This window comes from Prionailurus bengalensis, chromosome E2 (genome assembly GCF_016509475.1).
Source record: "Prionailurus bengalensis isolate Pbe53 chromosome E2, Fcat_Pben_1.1_paternal_pri, whole genome shotgun sequence".
Taxonomy (NCBI): Eukaryota; Metazoa; Chordata; class Mammalia; order Carnivora; family Felidae; genus Prionailurus; species Prionailurus bengalensis.
The window spans coordinates 8,328,426-8,348,532 of NC_057352.1; the positions used below are offsets into that span (position 1 = coordinate 8,328,426).

General features: G+C 52.1%; 1 protein-coding gene across 2 annotated transcripts; it reads right to left on the reverse strand.

Annotated features, from left to right (window-relative positions):
- Positions 1-3,247: 3,247 nt before the first annotated feature.
- ZNF473 (zinc finger protein 473) lies at positions 3,248-20,046 on the reverse strand. 2 transcript variants are annotated; one of them, XM_043598459.1, is made up of 6 exons: positions 19,652-19,826; positions 15,583-15,790; positions 12,099-12,208; positions 9,963-10,052; positions 6,347-8,694; positions 3,248-3,323 (listed from the first exon to the last, which is right to left on the reverse strand). In XM_043598459.1, exons 3-6 carry the CDS (start codon positions 12,196-12,198, stop codon positions 3,255-3,257), a joined length of 2,607 nt encoding a protein of 868 aa, XP_043454394.1. In that variant the 5' UTR covers positions 12,199-12,208; positions 15,583-15,790; positions 19,652-19,826; the 3' UTR covers positions 3,248-3,254. The 2 variants fall into 2 exon arrangements, with proteins under 2 accessions (XP_043454394.1, XP_043454393.1); XM_043598458.1 differs by lacking the exon at positions 3,248-3,323 and having other exon boundaries at positions 3,814-8,694; positions 19,652-20,046.
- Between the last annotated feature and the right edge of the window lie 61 nt (positions 20,047-20,107).

Sequence of the window (20,107 nt, forward strand, 5' to 3'; positions counted from 1 at the left end):
TATTCTTGCCTTTGCTAGTCTTGTTGTCTGATCCAGCTTCCTTATTTTTTTTTTTAAACCAGAATAGTGTAAGACTATATTACCAAGGACGCCTGGGTTTCAAGTACAGAAAACTCAAAATAGCTCAAACCATAGGGATAATATACTTACCCAAGTAGCCAAAAGGACCCAAAGCAAGGCATTCATCCTGTTTATCCTGGCACTTCTGGATGCCTTCAACGGCAAGTAAAAGAAAACCCCAACTCAGATTGTCATAAACACTGGAAAGAATAAATCTACAGGTAGGCAACCTTCAGCTTCTATACATACGTTAATACGGTAAAACCTTGGATTGCGAGTAAACCTGGTCTGCGAGTGTTCCGCAAGGCGAGCAAACGTTTCTAATAAATTTTGATAAACGAGCGAGGTCTTGCAACATGAGCTGTGTGATGCTGACTGTCACATGATCACAACTGAGCCAATGGTTCTTGAAAGTCGCTTTGCTATACAAGTGCTTTGTGTTACAAGTGCGTTTCCGGAATGAATTATGCCTGCAAACCAAGGTTTTACTGTATTTCTTTACAGTGCACTTGAGGTTTATATGGTGTTTATTGCATATTTACGTTCTCACATCATTTTATTTCCTGATCAGAGTTGCCCTTTTGTTTCTGTCTCAGCCCCTCGCCCGTTTACTTCATAGCACGTATCCTAATTTCCTGTGACAGGTCTCCTGTTGACTGCTTGCTCCCTGACACCCTGAAGGCTGGGTCCGTGTGTCTTTCACCACTATGTCCCCAGCACCTAGAGCACTGCGTAGAACATAGTAGGTTCTCAGGCTCACCCGACTCCCAGTATGATCTCATCTCAATCCTTTATTCGTTATTTCCAAATAAGGCCACGTTGTGTTTCCAGATGAGTGTGAGTTCTGGGCACTGTTTTGTCCACTAACATCCCTAGCAGCTCTAGGTGGCTGCACTAGCAACCGCCTCGTGGGTTTTCGTTTTTGTTTTTTTTCTGAGAGAGGAAGGGGGAGGGGCAGAGGGAGAGAGAGAATCCCAAGCAGGCTGCACACCCAGCACAGAGCCCAACGCGGGGCTTGATCTCAAAACCATGAGACCACGACCCAAGTGGAAATCAAGAGTCAGATGCTTTTTAAAAAAATGTTTTATTTATTGGGATGCCTGGGTGGCTAAGTCGGTTGAGCATCCGACTTCAGCTCAGGTCATGATCTTGCGGTTCGTGAACTTGAGCCCCGCGTTGGGCCTGCTGCTGTCAGCACAAAGCCTGCTTCGGATCCTCTGTCCCCCTCTCTCTGCCCCTTTCCCGCTCTCTCAAAAATAAGTTTAAAACCATTAAAAAAAATAAATGTTTTATTTACTTTGAGAGAGAAAGCGAATCCTAAGCAGGCTCCGCTCTGTCAGCGTAGAGCCCTACATGGGGCTCGACCCCACGAACTGTGGGATCATGACGTGAGCTGAAATCAGAAGTCATACACTTAGAGGTGCCTGGTGGCTCAGTCGGTTAAGCGTCTGCCTTCAGACCAGGTCATGATCTTGCAGTTCACGGGTTCAAGCCCCGCGTCGGGCTCTGTGCTGACAGCTCGGAGCCCGGAGCCTGCTTCGGATTCTGTGTCTCCCTCTCTCTCTGCCCCTTGCCCGCTCACACTCTGTCTCTCTCTCTCTCTCTCTCAAAAATAAACATTAAAAAAAACCCTTTTTTAATTTAAAAAAAAAAAAAAACAGTCATTGGCTTGACCCAGTGAGCCACCCAGGCGCCCCTCAGCAAAGGTTCCGAGAGTCACTGTGCTTGGCCCAGCTTAGGTCATGCCCATCTCTGCATCAATCACAGTGGCGGAGGGAGGGAGTGGCTGGCTGGCCAAACTAGGCCATATATCCTTTGCGTAGAACAGGGAGGGAATACGGGGGGATGCCGAACTACACGTGTTGCCAAGAGAAGACAGGGCTGCCGGGGAGGTGAAGGGTGGATCTCAGAAAGGTGAGTGATAGGCGTTCGCTGTAACCGGCGGCGCCAACAGCTTTTATCTTGTACCCCGGTGTCCGTGAGGTGCACGGGGGATTGGTCACTTGGGCCACGGTGGCACAAGGTGGAGAGCCGCTTCCTTCAGGAGTACCGCTCTTCCCAGCCTCCTGGGGAGTCCCCCCGGCAGGGAGCACCACAAGATTTCTGCCGGGTGCTCAGATCTCGGTGATCAACCCAGCCTGGGATATTGTCAAAGGGCTTCGTGTTCGTTTCAAGGGAGCATCGGAAAGCCCCTCCCAGAGAGAGGTTTCTGCCCTGGGGCTGTGGCGGTGGTGGTGGTGGGGGGTGTTCCTCATACCCCTTCGGCCAGGGCACATCCGCTTTCATCTTTTTTAATGTTTATTTTTGAGAGAGAGAGAGTGTGAGAATGAGAATGAGTGGGGGAGGGGCAGAGAGAGGGAGACACAGAATCCGAAGCAGGCTCCGGGCTCCGAGCTGTCAGCACAGGGCCCCACGCGGGGCTCGAACCCACGAACCGTGAGATTGTGACCTGAGCCGAAGTCGGACGCTGAACCGACGGAGCCCCCCCAGGCGCCCCCACCTTCATCTTTTTTTATACGGTGGGTTCCTAGGTCATTTGCTTAGAGCAGGATCTTCTCGACGTCAGGTGTCCGCATGCCGCCACCGGCTTGGGTTCCGCAGAGTGGCCACCTTCTGCCCGCCTGAGACACCAGCTGCCTGCGCCAGGACCCTACTCACGCACCTATTTCAATCAACACCCCTTAAGCCTTTCAAGCACGACTGCGAGTGGACAGCCAGTATCACTTGCCATGAATGGAAGTTTGCCGTAAGTAAAATGCAGCAAAAACTTTGCATTGTCCCCCCGCCCCAGGGCAGAGCCGGAGTCCTGCTCTGCCTGAAGGGGGAGATGGGGAAATGCAAGATGTTGAAGCTGCTTCCTCACTCAGGTGACCTGAAGGATGCACAGACTCAAAAAGGAAAGCCCGGCCTCTCTAGTGGATCGAGTTCCAGCCCCACCCCCTCCCCACCGCCACCGATCCACAGTGGACACGTAGCACGGGTGAGTGAAACCTGTTCAGCCACAGCATTAATCTGGTTCGTCTTGACACAATTATCCCGGCGATGGTTATCCGCTGACAGGATGCCAGGCCTTAGTCACATCCGCATTCCCCACCTCATTCGGTTGGACCCCACTGTCCATTTTTTGCCATAAACGCGTGCCATGCATTTCCCTTTAAACCAGCTCACTTTTTTACTTAAGTAACTTTATTTTTTTAGTAACCCCTACACCTAACATGGGGCTCAAACTCACAACCCCAAGATCGAGTCGGATGCTCTTCCGACTGAGCCAGGCAGGCACCCCAAATCAATTTATTTCTCAAGAGGGCTTTCTACTACTGCCCTTGAGTGGGAAACTAGCATCTCTTGTCATTAAAGAAAGGGCGGGGTGGGGAACTAAAATAAACACCAAGAGAGGAAAGTAAGATTAATTTCTAGCTCCAACGATCGCCTGAGTTTGAGGACTGCTGTGTTTTTGTAACTAGAGAGGAGAGAACGACAGGCTGTCCGTGCTTCCTCGTCAGTCAGGATCGTGCTAGAATGAAGTGTTGTCTGATGAGGTGTCTGAGGACCGGCTGAAACCGTATGGTTCCCCGGTGGCCCCTGCCCCACCGACACTTTGGGAAAATGGACGTGACCATCCCTCCTCATGGGGCAGCTTTTACTAGGATAAGCCCTCCTCCCCAACACGGGCACTTGCCCCGAATGGGAGCCTCTGCACGCCCAGCATCTGGCCAGGTACGCGGCACCAGGCTGAAAAAAGCAACCAACGCATACAGACTCAAAACTTTAATCGGCGAACAAACACATACACATAAAAGCCATCTCTACGCTGGCCCACAGCTACACAGGTCAGTAGTTACAGAGTCCGCCCGCCACGTTGCCAATTTTCCGCAGGACCCCTGACCTCCATCTTTGGTGTCAAAACTCTCGTTGAACACGTTTCCCGCCTCTGGCCTGCCCTGTGGTATAGAACGGGTCTCGCCCAGACTACACAGCGATCTGAGGGCAGGGACCAGGTGCAGGGAGTTCAGTGTTTCGGCCCTTTGAAAACCCATATGCTCCCTGCTGTGGTGTGGGCCCAGTGGCGAGCCTGTAGGTTCCCACTTTCAACAACAAAACCAACCGGCAGAACTCAAAGTGCAAGGTTTTTTGTTTTTTTTTGAAAGAGAGTGGGCACAAGTGAGCGAGGGGCAGAACGGGGGAGGGGAGATGCTGGGCTCACCCAAAGTGGGGCTCGAGCTCAGCAGAAGTGGGGTGTGGGCTTACCCGATATGAGACTCGAACTCACGAACCATGAGATCATGACCTGAGCCAAAGTCAGATGCTTAACTGACTGAACCACCCAGGCACCCCAATTTCAAGGTTTAAAAGACTCAAGAACTCAGAGCACATACTCCTAAACTTTTTTAGCACCAAAACTATGAATGATATCAAAAGTGTCAGTGTCTTCGTAAAGTTCTCTTTGTGCTTCAGCAGACATGTGACGAGGTCACTCAGTGGGTGGGACACAAAAACCCAGAGCTGAGGAGGTGCCCTCAAGAGGGCACATGGTTCCATGTGGTGTCTTAGCTGTAGAACAGGCCTGGCCAAGGTTGACCCGTCGACTGGAGGGCTCCAGCAGGAAGGATGGGGCCCTCCCTGGGCTCTCCGGCAACCCTTCACGGTCCCAGAACTTGCTGTGACAGGAGGGAATGTGGCATTTTAGGATGTCACTTGTCAACGAACAGTACTTCTCTGTGGAAATGGGGCCATCCGCTTCCCTTTGATTCCAGAAGTTTCACAGCCAGACCAGGGCTCGCCGTGTTGGTATTCCCCACCCCGGAGCCCGGCAGAGCACCTGGTGAGTGGATGGCTCTTGGACAAACGGTGCATGAGGAACATTCCGCCAGTAGTTTCCACACACGGTTTTCAGCATCGAGCACATCTTCTGGGAACCGCGTGGCAATATCCAGTGCAGCTTTCCCAAGTGAATCCCATGGTTTCTAGTACGAGGAACTCCCACCACACACCAGGTCTCATTCCACAGACCCAACTTTAAGTGGGGGAAGAAAACTACAGGAAGAAGGGGCATGTGTTATGTGGGAGAACGTCCTTTTGAGTGAGACGTTCTGGAGGTTAGGAGTGGAAAGTTCTAGCTATTTGGTGTTAGTTCACATACTCTTGTTGGCTTCTGTGGGTGAGTCAAGAAAATACTGCGACAGAGCAGAGGGAAGGAAAAGTTAGACTGAAAAAAACTTTTTAATGGTTATTTATTTTTGAGAGAGACAGAGTGCAAGCAGGGGAGGGGCAGACAGAAAGCGAGACACAGAATCCGAAGCAGGCTCCAGGCTCTGGGCTGTCAGCACAGAGGCCGACACGAGGCTCAACCCATGAACTTGGGAGATCATGACCTGCGCCAAAGTCGGACACCCAACCGACTGAGCCACCTAGGCACCCCGTCTCCCTCCGCCCCCGCCCTTTTTTTTTTTTTTTTAAAGAAAAGAGCAAGGTGCTGGGTTTGGGGGACCAAATTTAGCCAGAGGCATTTTGAAGAAAAACTTTAAAAATGAAAGCCGTGCATAGTATTAGTAAGAACATTAACTGCAGTAAATAGAGGATTGCTAACTCTTCCTTTTTTTTTTTTTTTTTTTTAATATATTTGTTGTATCTCGTGAGTACTTGTAGCTCACATTTGGTGAGTACTTACTATGTGCTGGGCACTCAGTTCTAAGTGCACCTTTATCTCTATTCATTTATCCTCACGACAGCCTTCTGAGGTAGGTAACCATATTGTGCCAATCTTACAGGTGAGGACACGGAGGCCCTAGGAAGTCCCACGGCTCTCCCCGCGGATAGCACTTGGCAGAGCTGGGGTTTAACTCAGCCGACTGGCTCAAGCCTACCGCCGAATTGCCATTCTACACAGCTTCTCCACTACTGTGTTTTCATGAGACTCATGTGTGCAAATTTTCTAATTGCTCCTTATAAATAAAGAGATGTATTTATTTCGTGGCGGAGGAGCTTACAGTGCGATGGTTTCAACCTTAGGGCCCAGACGAATGTGTTTAGATGTCTGAGACCCTGTTGCTGCTGCTGGGACCTTGTAGTATTGCTACTTGTCACTTACTGCTAAGTAACTCCTTGTTACCTTCAAGTATGAACTTGCTGATGTCTGCTGAGACCTGCATCAGAGGGCTTTCTGACAGTATTGACATTACTACTGTTTCTCTTGGGTGTGGACCCTCTGGTGCTGACTGAGATGGGCGCTGAGGCCAAAGGCTTTCCCACAGACCCTGCAGGCATAAGGCTTCTCCCCAGTGTGAACTCTCTCATGCTGCATCAGATTTGCTTTCTGGGAAAAGGCTTTCCCACATTCGGCACACACGTAAGGCTTCTCCCCGGTGTGAATCCTCCGGTGAACAGAAAGGCACGAGCTCTGGCTGAAGGCTTTCCCACATTCCTGACAAACATAAGGCTTTTCTCCAGTGTGAACTCGCTGGTGAACAGAAAGGCATGAGCTCTGGCTGAAAGCTTTCCCACATTTCTGACAAACATAAGGCTTTTCTCCAGTGTGAACTCTCCGGTGTTGAAGAAGTTGAGCACCCAGGCTGAAGGTTTTCTCACAGTCACTGCATTTGTGGGGTTTCTCACCTGTGTGATCTCTCTGATGCTTAGAAAGGCACGGACTCAAATGGAATGATTTGTCGCGTTCATCACACTCAAAGGACTTCTCTCCAGCGTCAGTTCTCTGATGCTGAGTAAGGCAGTTACCTTGGGCAAGGGCTTTGTCACACTTGCTATATTTACAGAGTTTCTTCTCCTCAGTGTGAGTTAACTGATGTTCTGAGAGGTGTGCACTTTGGCTGAAGGTCTTTCCACATTCATTACACGTAAAGGGGTGCTCACTCTTGTGGGTGGCCTGATGTTTGGTGAGGGAAGTGCTGCGGATGAAGGCCTTCCCGCAGTCCCCGCATTCATACGGCCTCACTCGAGAGTGGATGTTCTGGTGTCGAAGGAGCTGTGTACTTTTGCTAAAGGCTTTTCCACACTGGTCACACTCAAAGGGTTTCACTCTGGTGTGAACCCTCTCGTGCTGAGTCAGATATTTGCTGCAGCTGAAGGTTTTCTCGCATTTGCTACACTTAAAGTGCTTCTCGCCAACCCCTGGATGTTCTCTCCATTCTGAGTCCTGACTCACGATACTCCCGCTCTCGCCAAGTGCTTGTTTTTCTCTGGCGTGAACACTCTGGTGGCACGCTAGGGTCGAGCTGCAGAAGAAGCGCTCGCCACACTCCTGACACTCGTGGAGGGTCTCCATAGCATGCATTTTCTGGTGTTGAACAAGGTATTCATTATGGCTGAAGGTTTTCTTGCATCTGGCGCAGCAGTAGGACTTGCCCGTGGCGTGAACAGACTGGTGTCGAATCAGGTGGGAGGGCCGGCTGAAACTCTTGACGCACTGATGACACTTGTAGGGCCTGTAGCCGGTGTGAATCCTCTGATGTTCGTTAAGGTGAGTGCTCCGGTAGAAGGACTTCCCACACTCGTTGCATTTGTAAGGCTTCTCTCCACTGTGAACCCTCTGGTGGACCTTTAGGGTCGAGATATTCCTGAAGGGCCTCCCACACTGATCACACTCGTAAGGCTTTTCTCCGGCGTGAATGGACTGGTGTTCAGCGAGCAGCATGCCCTGCCCGAAGGCCTTCCCGCATTCCTGATGCTCAGAGGTAGTTTTCGTAGCATGGGTTTTTTGATGTTGGAGGAGGTATCTGCTGAAGTTGAAGGTCGCCTTGCATTTGGCACATTCATAGCGCTTCTGAGTGTGGGTCTTCTGATGCTGGGTGAGGTGAGAGGTTTGGCTGAAACCCTCGCCAGGCTCGTTACCTTTGTAGGACTCATCACCTGCACAGGGCTTCTGCTGCTCAGCAGGCTGTAAGCGGAGACTGGACGGAGGGTCACTGTCTTGATTCTTACGTGGTTCTTCTCCAGTGTGAATTTTCTGACGCCACAGAAGGTGTGTGCTCTGAGTGCAGGTTTTCCCGCCCTCGTCACGCGCACAGGATTTGTAGTCTGTGTGAGTTGTCAGGGGCACAAAGAGGCAAGACCTCTGGCTGCAACCTTCCTCATACTCTTCGTGCACAGCCGGTTTCTCTTTAGTATGAACAATCCAGTGCTGGATGAGATGGTAACTCTGACTGAAGCTCTCCCCACATTCACTACATTTATACAGTTTCTCGCCTCCCTGGACAGGATCCTGCTGGCTCTGGTCTAAGTCGCAGCCAAAGTCTTTCTCACGTTCCTGAGACTTAGCTGGGCTCTTTTCAGGAAGATCACGCATCACAGAATCCTCCCTCATGGAAAGGAGGGGCTCAGGACCGAGGTCTCTCTGGAGTTCGCGACTCCTGCATTCTGTGGGACTTCCCTTGTTGGTAACAACGTCAGACTTCAGAAGGCTTTCTGGATCTCCTAGCAAACTGTCTAACCAACTCTCACCTACATAGGCTTTCCCCAGACTGGAGTTCCCAAGGCCATCCTTGGACAAAGTCTCCATGATCTCCTGGGAGAGTCCTTCCTCCAAGAAGTCTCGTGCCAGAGGGCAGTTCTTGACTTCGGCCATGTCCGAGAGAGGGTAAGTGCAGGTGTCTCCCGTTCCCCGCGGCGAAACATAAGGAGCTGCAGGGTGAGAACACAGACAAGAGGGAGAACGGGTGATGGCTCCTCAGGAAGCCTGTCCCTCGAGGGGATGATGAAGGAGAAGGGGCCAAAGTGGTGACCCGGCCGGAACTGGCAGCACAGGAAACAGAGAGCCCATTTCCAAGATGGTTAAGTGGGGAGCTGGGCAGCCGCGGGGGCTCCACAGGGAAGGGGAGCCTCTTAGCAGATGCCGTTGGCCCCATCAGCCACGGCCCACTTCTTGGAGAAGGGCGCTGTTCAACGGGGAAGGAGGTAGAAATGATAGAACTGCTGGAGGACAGATTTGGTTGGTAAAGGCGTGGCTACGCGGTTCTGGAAAGAGCATGTATTTCTTTTTTTAGTATTTATTTATTTATTTATTTTGAGAGAGAGAAAGCGTGAGTGAGCAGGAGAGCGACGGAGAGGGAGGGAGAGAGAGAATCCCAAGCAGGCTCCACGCTGTCAGCGCTGAGCCCAGTGTGGGGCTCGAACTCACAAACCGTGAGATCATGACCCGAGCCGAAACCCAGAGTTGACGCTTAACCGACTGAGCCACCCGGGCGCCCCCATGTGTTGTAGAGGTGGCAGGGGTCCGTGCTGGTCACCTGCGCACAAACACTGGTGTGCTCGTCGGGAGGCCACGGAGGGTCCGCATTCGCGAGCTCACAAGAGGTGAGCTGCATCCTGACTGGGTGGCGGAGGCCCGGACTGAGCCACGCAGCCACCACGCCGTGGTCTCTGCCTCAGGGGCCCTTCTCATGTTAATGACCTCACCGTGAGGAAAGTGTCCCGCGCCCCAGGGAAGGCCCCTGCCTCTGCCTTTTCCCACTGGGGACACGTCAACCAGCGTGACACCCTCGCTGCCTAACCTGTTCCCTCTAGAGGAACTGTGGCCTAGGAGAGAACGGAACAAATGCTCTTGGCTGCATTAAGGCCTGGGCTTGAGTTATTAGCAGATGTGGCCATCTGCTGTGCCCTCCGGGACAGACTTGTACAAACACAGGGTGAAACAGACTGGGGATGTGTGGTGCTCAAAGGGCACAGGACACGAAGGTGGAGAGACTGATTCAGGGCACCAGGACAGCCACATGCCGAACACTGAGGTAGACAAGACGAGGGCCCCAGCCCTGCCGGGACGAGGGGACAGAAGCCAGCACGTGGCAGAGGGGCAAGATGTCTAGGCAGACGTCTGGGGTCCGGATGGAAGTTCCAAAGACGGAGGGCAGACAAAGGGCCCTGTCCCACCGGCCCCCGCCCCGCCCACTCACCAAGGCCCTCTGATTCTGGGTTTTCTCTGACCACGGCCTCCAGCTCTTCGCCACCATCTGGACAGGAGGTCAGTTTGGGTTTGCAGGGGTCTGCAGGGAGAGAAGAGCGCTGTCATCAACCAGGACACGGCAGGCCAGCCGACTGCTTAGCGGGAACCTTCTGGCTGTCCTGACCATCAGTGCTTTGTCCAGCGTGCAGCTCGTGAGAGCCAAATGCCGCTCTGGGCGACTCCGGGGACACCTGCCCCGTAGGGTTCCCAGTCCGGTGGAGGAGAGAGACCCAGAGAGTCACAGTCCAGGGTGATCAGAGCTGTGAAAGCCAGGGCCGGGGATACAAAGGACTTGCAACAGCTCTTGAGGGATGAGCAGCCTGCCAGGTGGAGAGGCACGCACCCTCTCATCTACCCACGGAGCCCACATCGCCCAAGGCCTCTGTGGAATATGCTGGGTTCCCAGAGCCCAGGCGGTCCTGTGCCCTGCCCTCGGCAAACTACTCGAGGAAGGAAGCAGAATCCTAATCCCGGGGGAACTGTGCTACCGTGGAGGAAAAGCGCCTTCTTGGCTTGAAAATGGAAGGGCCACGAACCAAGCAATGCAGGCGCCTCTAGAAGCCAGAAAAGGGCAAAGGCACAAGACTCTTCCCCGGAGCTTCCAGAGGGAACAAGCCCTGCCAACAGCCTGACAGCAGCCGGGTCAGACCCGTTTCAGACTTCTGACCTCCACAACCGTCGGAGAATAAACGCGTTGTTTTAAGCTGCTGTTTGTGGCATTTCTAAGAGCAGCCGTAGGAAGCTAATACGCTGCTTGGACATACACACAAGCGTGTGCGGGGGGTCAAGGGAGACGTGCCTATACTGTGGGATGTAGTTTAGAAATAGAAAAGACGCTGAGGTCTGAGCCGCCCCGAAGCTGCTTCTGCCGCACATGCTCAGTAGAGTTTAGAGAAAAATCTGGGAGGCTGACCCTCAGCTGGTGTCTGGGAACCTGGATCTCGGGAGGGTTCCAGTATTCCCGAACAGAGGGGCCCCCTGTGCCTCAACTATCATGCTGAACACCTGCTTTCCGGCTGGGAGTCTAGAATTTTGGTACTTTCCAGGCAGAGGGTGCCTGTGTGACCAGCTCCCAATAAAAACTGTGGGTGCTGAGTTTCCAGTGAGCATCTCCAGTAGACATTTCACACCATCTGTCCCTCATTACGATCGTGTGGGACTCCACGCAGGGAGAGGGCTCTGGAAGCCGGCTCTGGTTTCCCCTTTGCCGCCCATGCTGTGTCCTTTCTCTGTAACGTGTCACGGCCGTGAGTACGACCACGTGCTGAGTCCTTCAAGTCCCCTCCTCGTAAGTCACTGAACACAGGGTACTTCCGGGAACCCCCGCATAGCTGGGAAGGTGACTTCTCTTTGGACCTCATTTTTAAAAGGACCAGCAAAACAGGGAGTCGGACTTGTGGGGTGACGGCAGGACTGAAGGCCAGTTCTAAGCGCTGACCCAGCATGAGACCCGGCTCCTGAGCCGGTGAGTCCTGCTACTCGTTCGTTTACTGAGCCACCATTCAGTGAGTCCCGCCCTCAGGAAGTGCCTGTCCCAGCAGAGGGAGACAGAGCATGAAATGGGCAGTTCGAAAGCGCAGGAGTGGTGGGCCGGTGGGGCAGGGGACAGAGGACTCGCTAACAGGTCGCGGTAGAAGTCTTAAAAAAGGAAAGCCCAGAGGCAGGGAGGGGACGAGACAGGAAGGCAAATGCAAAGGCCCTGAGCGTCAGCCCCACAAGGACGAAGAGGAAAGTGCTAAGGAGGCCAGAGCGGCAGGCGGGTGGCTGATGGGGTTTCTCAGCCTCGGCACTAGTGACATAATCCTCGGCTGTAGGGGCTGCCCTTGCATTCCCGGACACGTGGCGGCGACCCTGGGCTCTACCCATGAGACGCCAGGTGCACACCCCCTGCTCCTAAGTGCGGACCAATCAAAAAGGTCACCAGGCACTACCAGTGCCCCCGGGGGGGCAGAATTGGCCAGCTGAGCACTGCTGGGCTACATCATGCCAGCTCTGAGGCGTTCAGGAGCCGAGAATTTATCCTGTGGGCGACAATAGCCAAAAGCAGGGCAAGGACCGGGCCCCCGGGGCTGGAGTGGACACTCACTCAGCAGGAAAAGGTTCTGGTAGTTGTCCAGCGCCGTGTCCCAGAACAGGTCCCCCTGGTCCAGCCCCAGCTGCTCCCAGTCCTCCAAGGTGAAGTCCATGGCTACATCCCTGTGGGTCACAAATTCCTGAAATGTAACACACTGTCAGTGACCGTGGGACTGGGGTCAGCGATGGACCGGACGGCTCACTTGATGCACCCTGCCCTCCATGCACTAGGTCTTTGACAAAAATCTTCTCGTGGGAGCCCTGAGACATAGGACACCGGGCATCCCCATATTTTGTAGGCAAGATATGGAGTTTTGGAGAGGGGGCGTGCGTTCCCCTTAGGGTCACACAGGCAGGACTTAAATGCACGTCGGCCTGTTCCTAAAATCTACTTACTTCGGCTTTTGCTTTTTAGTGTTCATTCAAGATTTTAAGTTTTTACTATGGAAATTTTCCAACACACACAGTAGAGATCTGCACGTAACAGAAACCCGCCGTGGGTTTCTATGTTTGTGCTTGATGTTACAATACAAATATTCTTTAAAAAGTAAGCAAATTGATTAAGCATATTCTAACCAGGATCCTCCTCTGGCCACTACGTGGAAAAACATAAAAGGTGGAAAGGCAGAGGCAGGGAGACGAGGAAAAAGGTGAATTCCATGATTCAGGCGAGAGAGGAGAACAGGGATGGAAGGGGTGTGAAAAGGTGAGATGTGGCCATTTTTTTTTTTAAACGTTTATTTATTTTTGACAGAGGGAGAGAAAGAGAGAGAGCGCGTGTGCACAAGTGGGGGAGGAGCAGAGAGAGAGGGAGACCCAGAATCCCAAGCAGGCTCCAGGCTCTGAGCTGTCAGCACAGAGCCTGACGTGAGGCTCGAACTCACAGACCGCGAGATCATGACCTGAGCCGAAGCTGGACGCTCAACTGACTGAGCCACCCAGGTGCCCCAAGATGTGGACATTTTGACACTGCTGGGGACAACGTCTCCCAAGAGAGCAAATGTAATGAAAGACAGACAGGAGCCCAGGTGTCCGTGAGATTTTAGCCTGAGCACTGGAAGGACAGAGCTGCCGCTGCCTGAGACAGGGGAGAAGCAGGTTTTGGGGCACAGTGTGAGTCTGGTTTGGTACTAGTTAAGTTCGAGATACCCTTTTAAACCTTAGACATCATGGTTCCCCAAAGACATCCACATTCTAATCCCCAGAACCTGTGAATGTCACCTTGTATGGCCAAAGGGACTTCCCAGGTGTGACAAGTTAAGGATCCTCAGATGGGGAAGTTACCCTTGGATGATCACGGTGGCCCGATTGTCACGATCATGACAATCTCACATCTTTTTTTTTTTTTTTCTTATATCTTTATAAGAGGCAGAAGGGGGGTGCCTGGGTGGCTCAGTCGGCCATCCGACTTCGGCTCAGGTCATGATCTCACGGTACATGGGTTGGAGCCCCAAGTCGGGCTCTGTGCTGACAGCTCAGGACCTGGAGCCTGCTTCGGATTCTGTGTCTCCCTCTCTCTCTCTGCTCCTACCCTGCTTGTGCACTCTGTCAAAAATAAATATTTAGGGGGTGCCTGAGTGGCTCAGTTGGTTGAGCGGCCGACTTCGGCTCAGGTCGTGATCTCGCGGTCCGTGAGTTCAAGCCCCGCGTTGGGCTCTGTGCTGACAGCTTGGAGCCTGGAGCCTGTTTCAGATTCTGTCTCCCTCTCTCTGACCCTCTCCCGTTCATGCTTTGTCTTTCTCTGTCTCAAAAATAAATAAACGTTAAAAATAAATAAATAAATAAATAAAATAAATATTTAGAAAAAAAATGAGACAGAAGGAGTCGAAGGTAGGAGAAGGTGATGTGATGACAGAAGCAGAGGTCGGAGTGACGTGGCCACAAGTCAAGGAACACAGGCATCTCTAGAAGCTGAAGAGGCAAGGAAGGGGTTCTCCCCTGCAGCCTCCAAAAGGAAGGAGCCCAGCTGACACCTTGGCTTCATACTTCTAGCCTCCAGAGCCAAGATAATAAATTTCTATCATTCAAGGCACTTTGTTACAACAGCCCTAGCAAGCAAATACGGTGTTACCCCGCCAATAACATGAGAGCTCATGACAGCAGGGACCACATCAGTTGGTTCCCTAGCGAGCAGACCCAGCACCCAGAACAAAGCCTTCATGTAGGAGGCATGTGGGGACACGGTGATCCTGGCAGCTGTTTTGGGACGAGGGAAGGAGTTCATCAAGGATGGAACCAACAGGAGGTGGGGCTGAAAGATGGGGACAATACACTGGGTCTCGATCACACTGAGTGGGCTGGCGGATCAAGCCGGCTCTGGCCTTTCTGGTTATGTGTTCTATATAGTCCATTGACTGTTTAAATTGCTTTGAGCCAAGTGTTCTGTTACTTGTGGCTGAAACTGTTGCCGTCTATACCCGGTCAGAAGGGATCAGCCAAAGAGGCTTTGTCAGCAGGAGCCAGATCAGAGAGCCCCAAGAAGCTTCCTTCCCTGGACTCCTCGATTTTGCTGGAAATAGCGGTGGGGGTGTGGGAGGACCCTGGACTTGATCCGTGGGGCACTGGGGAGCCACAGAGAGTTTTATACAGGACAGTGACAAGGTCAGAGCATGTATTCGTTCAACAGTCATTTCTCCCGTGTGCCAGACCCCTCTGAGGATGCTGGAGGCAGAGAGCTGTCAAACCCATTCCCTGGCCTACAGGGGACACCCAGGGATGCTGACAGTGAGCATAAGGAGATAGGGCTGTGACAGAGGGCAGTATCCAGGGCTGTGTGGCCAGGGACGGGCATGAGGACATTGCCTTGGAGTCAGGAAAAGCTTCCTGGTTGGGGCAGATATTCAAGTTGGGTCATTAAGGATAAGCAGGTATCGGTGGTAGAGGAAGGTTTTCATTCATCATTCAAGAAACACCTCAAGGACCGCTGTGTACTGGGCCCACGCCGGTCCCTGGGGGCCCAGAGGCGAGGCCCAATCAGTACCTGTCTCCAAGGAGCACCTCGTCTGGTGGGGCTGATAGACGGGGGCAGGGGACAACCACAGCCAGGTGATTTGTGCTATGATGAGGCCGGAGCAGGGAAGAGCTCACTGCCTACGCAAGGTGGGGGCTGGGCTGGGTCTTGAAGGCTGCGTAAGACTTACTGGCCGGAGATGGCGGGTAGGGTATTCTAGCAGAGGGAGGAGCCCGAGCAAAGGCTGGGAATCCGACAACCACAGTGTAACAGTTTACCACGAGGCCAGGAAGGGAGTTTGGGTTATGGAGGGAACCGGAGGAGACGCTGAGGAAGGCGGCAGGACTCAGGTCTTGCAGGACTGGGCTGGGAAACCTGGGTTTGATCTTCTAAGCAGAAAGGATGCCTGGAAGGGTGCTGAGCAGGAGAGCGACAGTGTAACAAGAGGATCACCTGGGGGTCACCGTGGGTCAGTGAGCCCAGAATAAAGGCAGGCCGGCCACGCAGCCTCAGGGCATGGGGCCTGGACAAGGGGCCCTCGACTCACCTTGGTGGTAGCCGACTGGGACTCGGTGGCCGGAGTTCTCACTTAAGATCCCTCTCCGTCCCCTCCATGTTCCTGGCTGGCAGAGCCGCAGGAGACACAAGGGAGCCGGGAGAAAGTCTCCCTTCCTTCTAGGGCTGGCTCCCTGGCCATGCCGGATGAGCCCCCAGAATGTCCGGAAGTAGGAGGATGAGTCAGGATGGGAGTCTCCCTGCGGGGATCACAACAACACTTCTGTATCGGCCGAAACTACTCCACGCCCCTCATTTCCACTGTGCTTCGGGGCCCACAGGCAACTTCATGACCCTTCTTGGCACTTATTACAGTCAGTAAATCCACGTTTGGGAGAGGTGGCGATTAAGGTCGGTCACCTGGGTGGGACCTTCGATCTTGCTCGCGACTGTGTCTCAGCACGACACGACCCCTGACGTACAGTAGGCGCTTTTGGAACGTTTGTTGACAGAACACAGTGTCTCTCCAACTGAACCCCCGGGATGAGGATTCTGGGTTCTTTTTCTTTTTTTTAACGTTTATTTATTTTCGAGAGAGAAAAAGGCAAAGAGAAGGAGACGCAGAATCTGAAGCAGGCTCCAGGCTCCTAGCTGTCAGCAGAGGCCGATGTGGGGCTCGAACTCGTGAACTGTGAGATCATGACCTGAGCCGAAGTCGGATGCCCAGCCGACTGAGCCACCCCAGGCGCCCCAGGATTCTGGGATTTCTGATTACTGGCTCTAGAATTTGAGTCCAGGTGAGCTGGCCTCCAAAAATTTTACTATTTTTTCAACAGGAGCAAGATTTCTCCAACTTTTTTTTTTTTTAACCATGACCCACAGTAACAAAGACATATACCATGACTGTCCATTCACACACAAAACGAAAACAAAACTTCACGAAATACCGAATCTTACAAAGTTGGATGTGCTAGGATCTTTTCTATTCTAGTCTCTTTCACTGTACTTCATTAAAAAAAAAAAAAATTATGGCCAGGACACCTGGGTGGCTCACTCGGTTAAGCGTCTGACTCTTGCTTACGGCTCAGGTCATGATTTCACAGTTTGTGAGATCGAGTCCTGCACTGGGCTCTGTGCTGACAACTTGGAGCCTGCTTGGGATTCTCGATCTCCCACCCTCCCTGCCACTCCTCTACATATGCTTTCTCTAAACAAATAAACATTAAAAAAAAAATTATGGCCACTGCCCAGTGAGTTATTTTCATGACCCATTAATATACAAAACACTGTACCATGGGGCCTTTTTTTTTTTTTTAATATTTATTTTGAGAGAGAGAGAGCATGCGTGCGTGAGAGTGGGGAGGGGCAAAGCGGGCTCTGAGTTGTCAGCACAGAGCCTGACGTAGGGCTCCAAAGACCTGAGCTGAAGTCGGACATTCAACCAACTGAGCCACCCAGGTGCCCTGTACCATAGGGCTTCTTACACGTTGGTAGCTACTGTGAATTTCCTAAGTGGCACATTATCTACAGAGTGATGAAAACACTCCGTATCACAAAGCAGCAGGATGATTTAACGTCAGGTCCACAATTGTTAAGCTTCTAGGGACAGATGTGCTTTGAAATTCAGAAATTTTCAGGGCGCCTGGGTGGCGCAGTAGGTTAAGCGTCCGACTTCAGCCAGGTCACGATCTGGTGGTCCGTAGGTTCGAGCCCCGCGTCGGGCTCTGGGCTGATGGCTCAGAGCCTGGAGCCTGTTTCCGATCCTGTGTCTCCCTCTCTCTCTGCCCCTCCCCCTTTCATGCTCTGTCTCTCTCTGTCCCAAAAATAAATAAAAAACGTTGAAAAAAAAAATTAAAAAAAAAAAAAAAGAAATTCAGAAATTTTCTGATTTTTATTAAAAAATTTTTTTAATGTTTATTCATTTCTGAGAGAGAGGGGGAGACAGAGAGAGAGAGAAAGAGAGCGCGTGCGCACACGGGGGAGGGGCAGAGAGAGCTGGAGACACAGAATCCAAAGCAGGCTCCAGGCTCTGAGCTGTCAGCACAGAGCCCGATGCAGGGCTCCAACTCACAAAAATGAGATCATGACCTGAGCCGAAGTTGGACACTAAACTGACTGGGCCACCCAGGCACCCCAAGAAATTTTCCAATTTTTAAAAAGATATCTATAGATATCTATACACACACACACACACACACACACACACACACACAAATATATTTCATTAAAATCACAGTGCAGTGTGGGGGTGCCTGGGTGGCTCAGTCAGTTAAGCAGCAGACTTCAGCTCAGGTCATGATCTCACGTTTCGTGGGTTCGAGCCCCGCATCAGGCTCTGTGCTGACAGCTCAGAGCCTGGAGCCTGCTTCAGATTCCGTGTCTCCCTCTCTCTCTGCCCCTCCCCCGTTCATGCTCTGCCTCTCTCTGTCTCAAAAATAAATAAACGTTAAAAAAAAAAAAAAACCTAATTAAAAAAATAATAAAATAAAATCACAGTGTAGTGTGGGCCAGGCAGCATTTTGTACTTGAACACCTCAATATTTTTAGAGTGAAGGGTATAGATATTCTAGGTAGGATAATGAAAGGTTGTAAATCCCAGTAGTTCTGGTCAGGTCTGGACACCAAACTTCTGGAAAAAGTGATCTTCCGGGCTTTCCAGATTTTGATTGCAGGTAAGGTGATGTGGCAGACGTGTTAAGTGCTAACGTTTACTCAACAGTGACTTTCCTCACGTGACAGAGATTAAGTCTCACCTTGAGGGTGTAATTTGGTCCACAGATGTGGTTTTTTGCCCACAGTGCTGGCGGATAGCAGGTTTTGAGAGAAAATTATTTTAAGTAGTCTCAACCTTGAAAACTGGGAAATTGAGCATGGGGCCTGCTTAAGACTCTCTCCCCCTCTCCCCCCCCCCCCCACTCTCTCTAAAATAAATAAAAATGAAAAAAAAAAAAAAAAAAAACGATTTCCAGTTTCTGCCAAATTCTAGGATTTGGCTCACCAAGTCTAACAAAGCTGTTAGCTGGGGCCTAAAGTTACCCCCCTTAAGTGGGGCAAGTGCTCCCTGATGCCCCACAGCTCTCCGCCCCCCCCCCCCAGGCGGTTCTCTCTTTTACCTAATCTGCCTCACCCTCATAGACATCTGAGTTTCAGACCTCTGTCTACAGTTTCCAAATCACGTTCTGTCCGTATCTCATACACTCTGAGCCCTGGGACAGAACAAACTGGAGCCCTAATGTGAAGCTCAAGGTCACCCAGCCTCTCAGAATGAACTTGAGCCAAACAATTACAGGACTGGCAAATCCAGCGCTCCTAGAATTGAGAACTCTTGCTGCTTCTTAGTGTGCGACCAGAGCAGCTCATTCCCCCTTGGTTTCCACGTGTACGAAATGGGACACGTAAAACAGATCCACAGCCCCGCAGCTGTAATTCTAAAAACCAAAACAGCTCTGAAAAGCAGAACCTTATTCATTCGTAAATTGGCGGCAAAACTGAACCCGAACTGCCACAGGCTGTATATAGTGTGAATATTCACGCCTTTCCCCGGCAGAAATAATCGATTTCCAAGAACTGCCCCAGATCGCTCTGAGGCGTTGCCTAACTATGAAATAGGCACCCTATTAACTTTCCAAACTCTGATAAACTGTGATTCCCGAAGTGCTCCCTGTGCCAAGGGAGCCGATAAAACCGAGGAGCCGCGCTTGGCGCTGCTGCGGAGATTACAGGAGGAAATCCGAGTACAGCGCGGCGCCTGGCGCCCAGCAAATGCTCAAATGTGAAATGCTTCGCCCTCCTCAAGAACTCCCATTCATTCATCCCTCCAGATCTGCCCGATCAACTTCAGGCAACCGAACCCCTCCTTCGGCTTCCATCTCCTCACTCAAAAGTAAATGTAACCTCTCCTCTCAGGGCTGCCGGTGAGGACTGGAAACCATTTCAGCGACAGCCCGGCCCAGAACACGCTCCGAACAGAGAGCGGTCAAGACCCCACCTGGACACCCACCGCTCCCAGAAGGCGCGCCCTTTGCCGAAGTCACCCCGTGGGCATTCCGTCACCCCTCAAGAAGAACCGAGCCCCCAAGCCTTGGAAGTACTCAGTGACCCCACCTGCGGCGTCGCCTCACCTCTCAAGACTGCCGTCCGTCGCGTTAACAGAAGCGACTCCCGCCCCGAGGAAGACGCAGACCCAACTCCTCCCACTCGCGCCTTGTAACAACTTCCGGCGCCTCGAGAACTTCCTCGAGCTCCTCCACCCAGGAGCCTCCGCGCCAACGGGACTCGGTTTCCCAGAAGGCTGTGCTGACGCCTATCTCCGCTTATCTGTGTTTCATTCCCCGCCCTCTTCTCTGGCCGCTGAGCACTGGAGGAAAGCGAGTAGAAACAAAATCGGGACCAGGTAGCATGTGGGAATTGCAGTCCAGTTTTTACCCAGTTAAAGGACAAGCTAAGCAGCGTACTCTGGCCTGAAGGAGACGGCGGGTTGCCATGGAAACGCGTTGAGGCGGAAATTCCTGAAAAGACGCTTGGAAGCAAGGGGCGGAGTTTGAGGCGGGAAAATTACAAGACCTCTCTCTGATAGG

What these genes read in the sequence shown, in the direction of transcription:
- ZNF473 (XM_043598458.1), bottom strand. Translation starts at nt 12,198, where the DNA reads ATGGACTTCACCTTGGAGGACTGGGAGCAGCTGGGGCTGGACCAGGGG. An exon ending in CCAGAACCTTTTCCTGCTGA is followed by an intron (nt 10,053 to 12,098) that starts GTGAGTGTCCAC and finishes CTCTCCCTGCAG; the next exon opens with ACCCCTGCAAACCCAAACTG. An exon ending in CCCAGAATCAGAGGGCCTTG is followed by an intron (nt 8,695 to 9,962) that starts GTGAGTGGGCGG and finishes CTCACCCTGCAG; the next exon opens with CTCCTTATGTTTCGCCGCGG.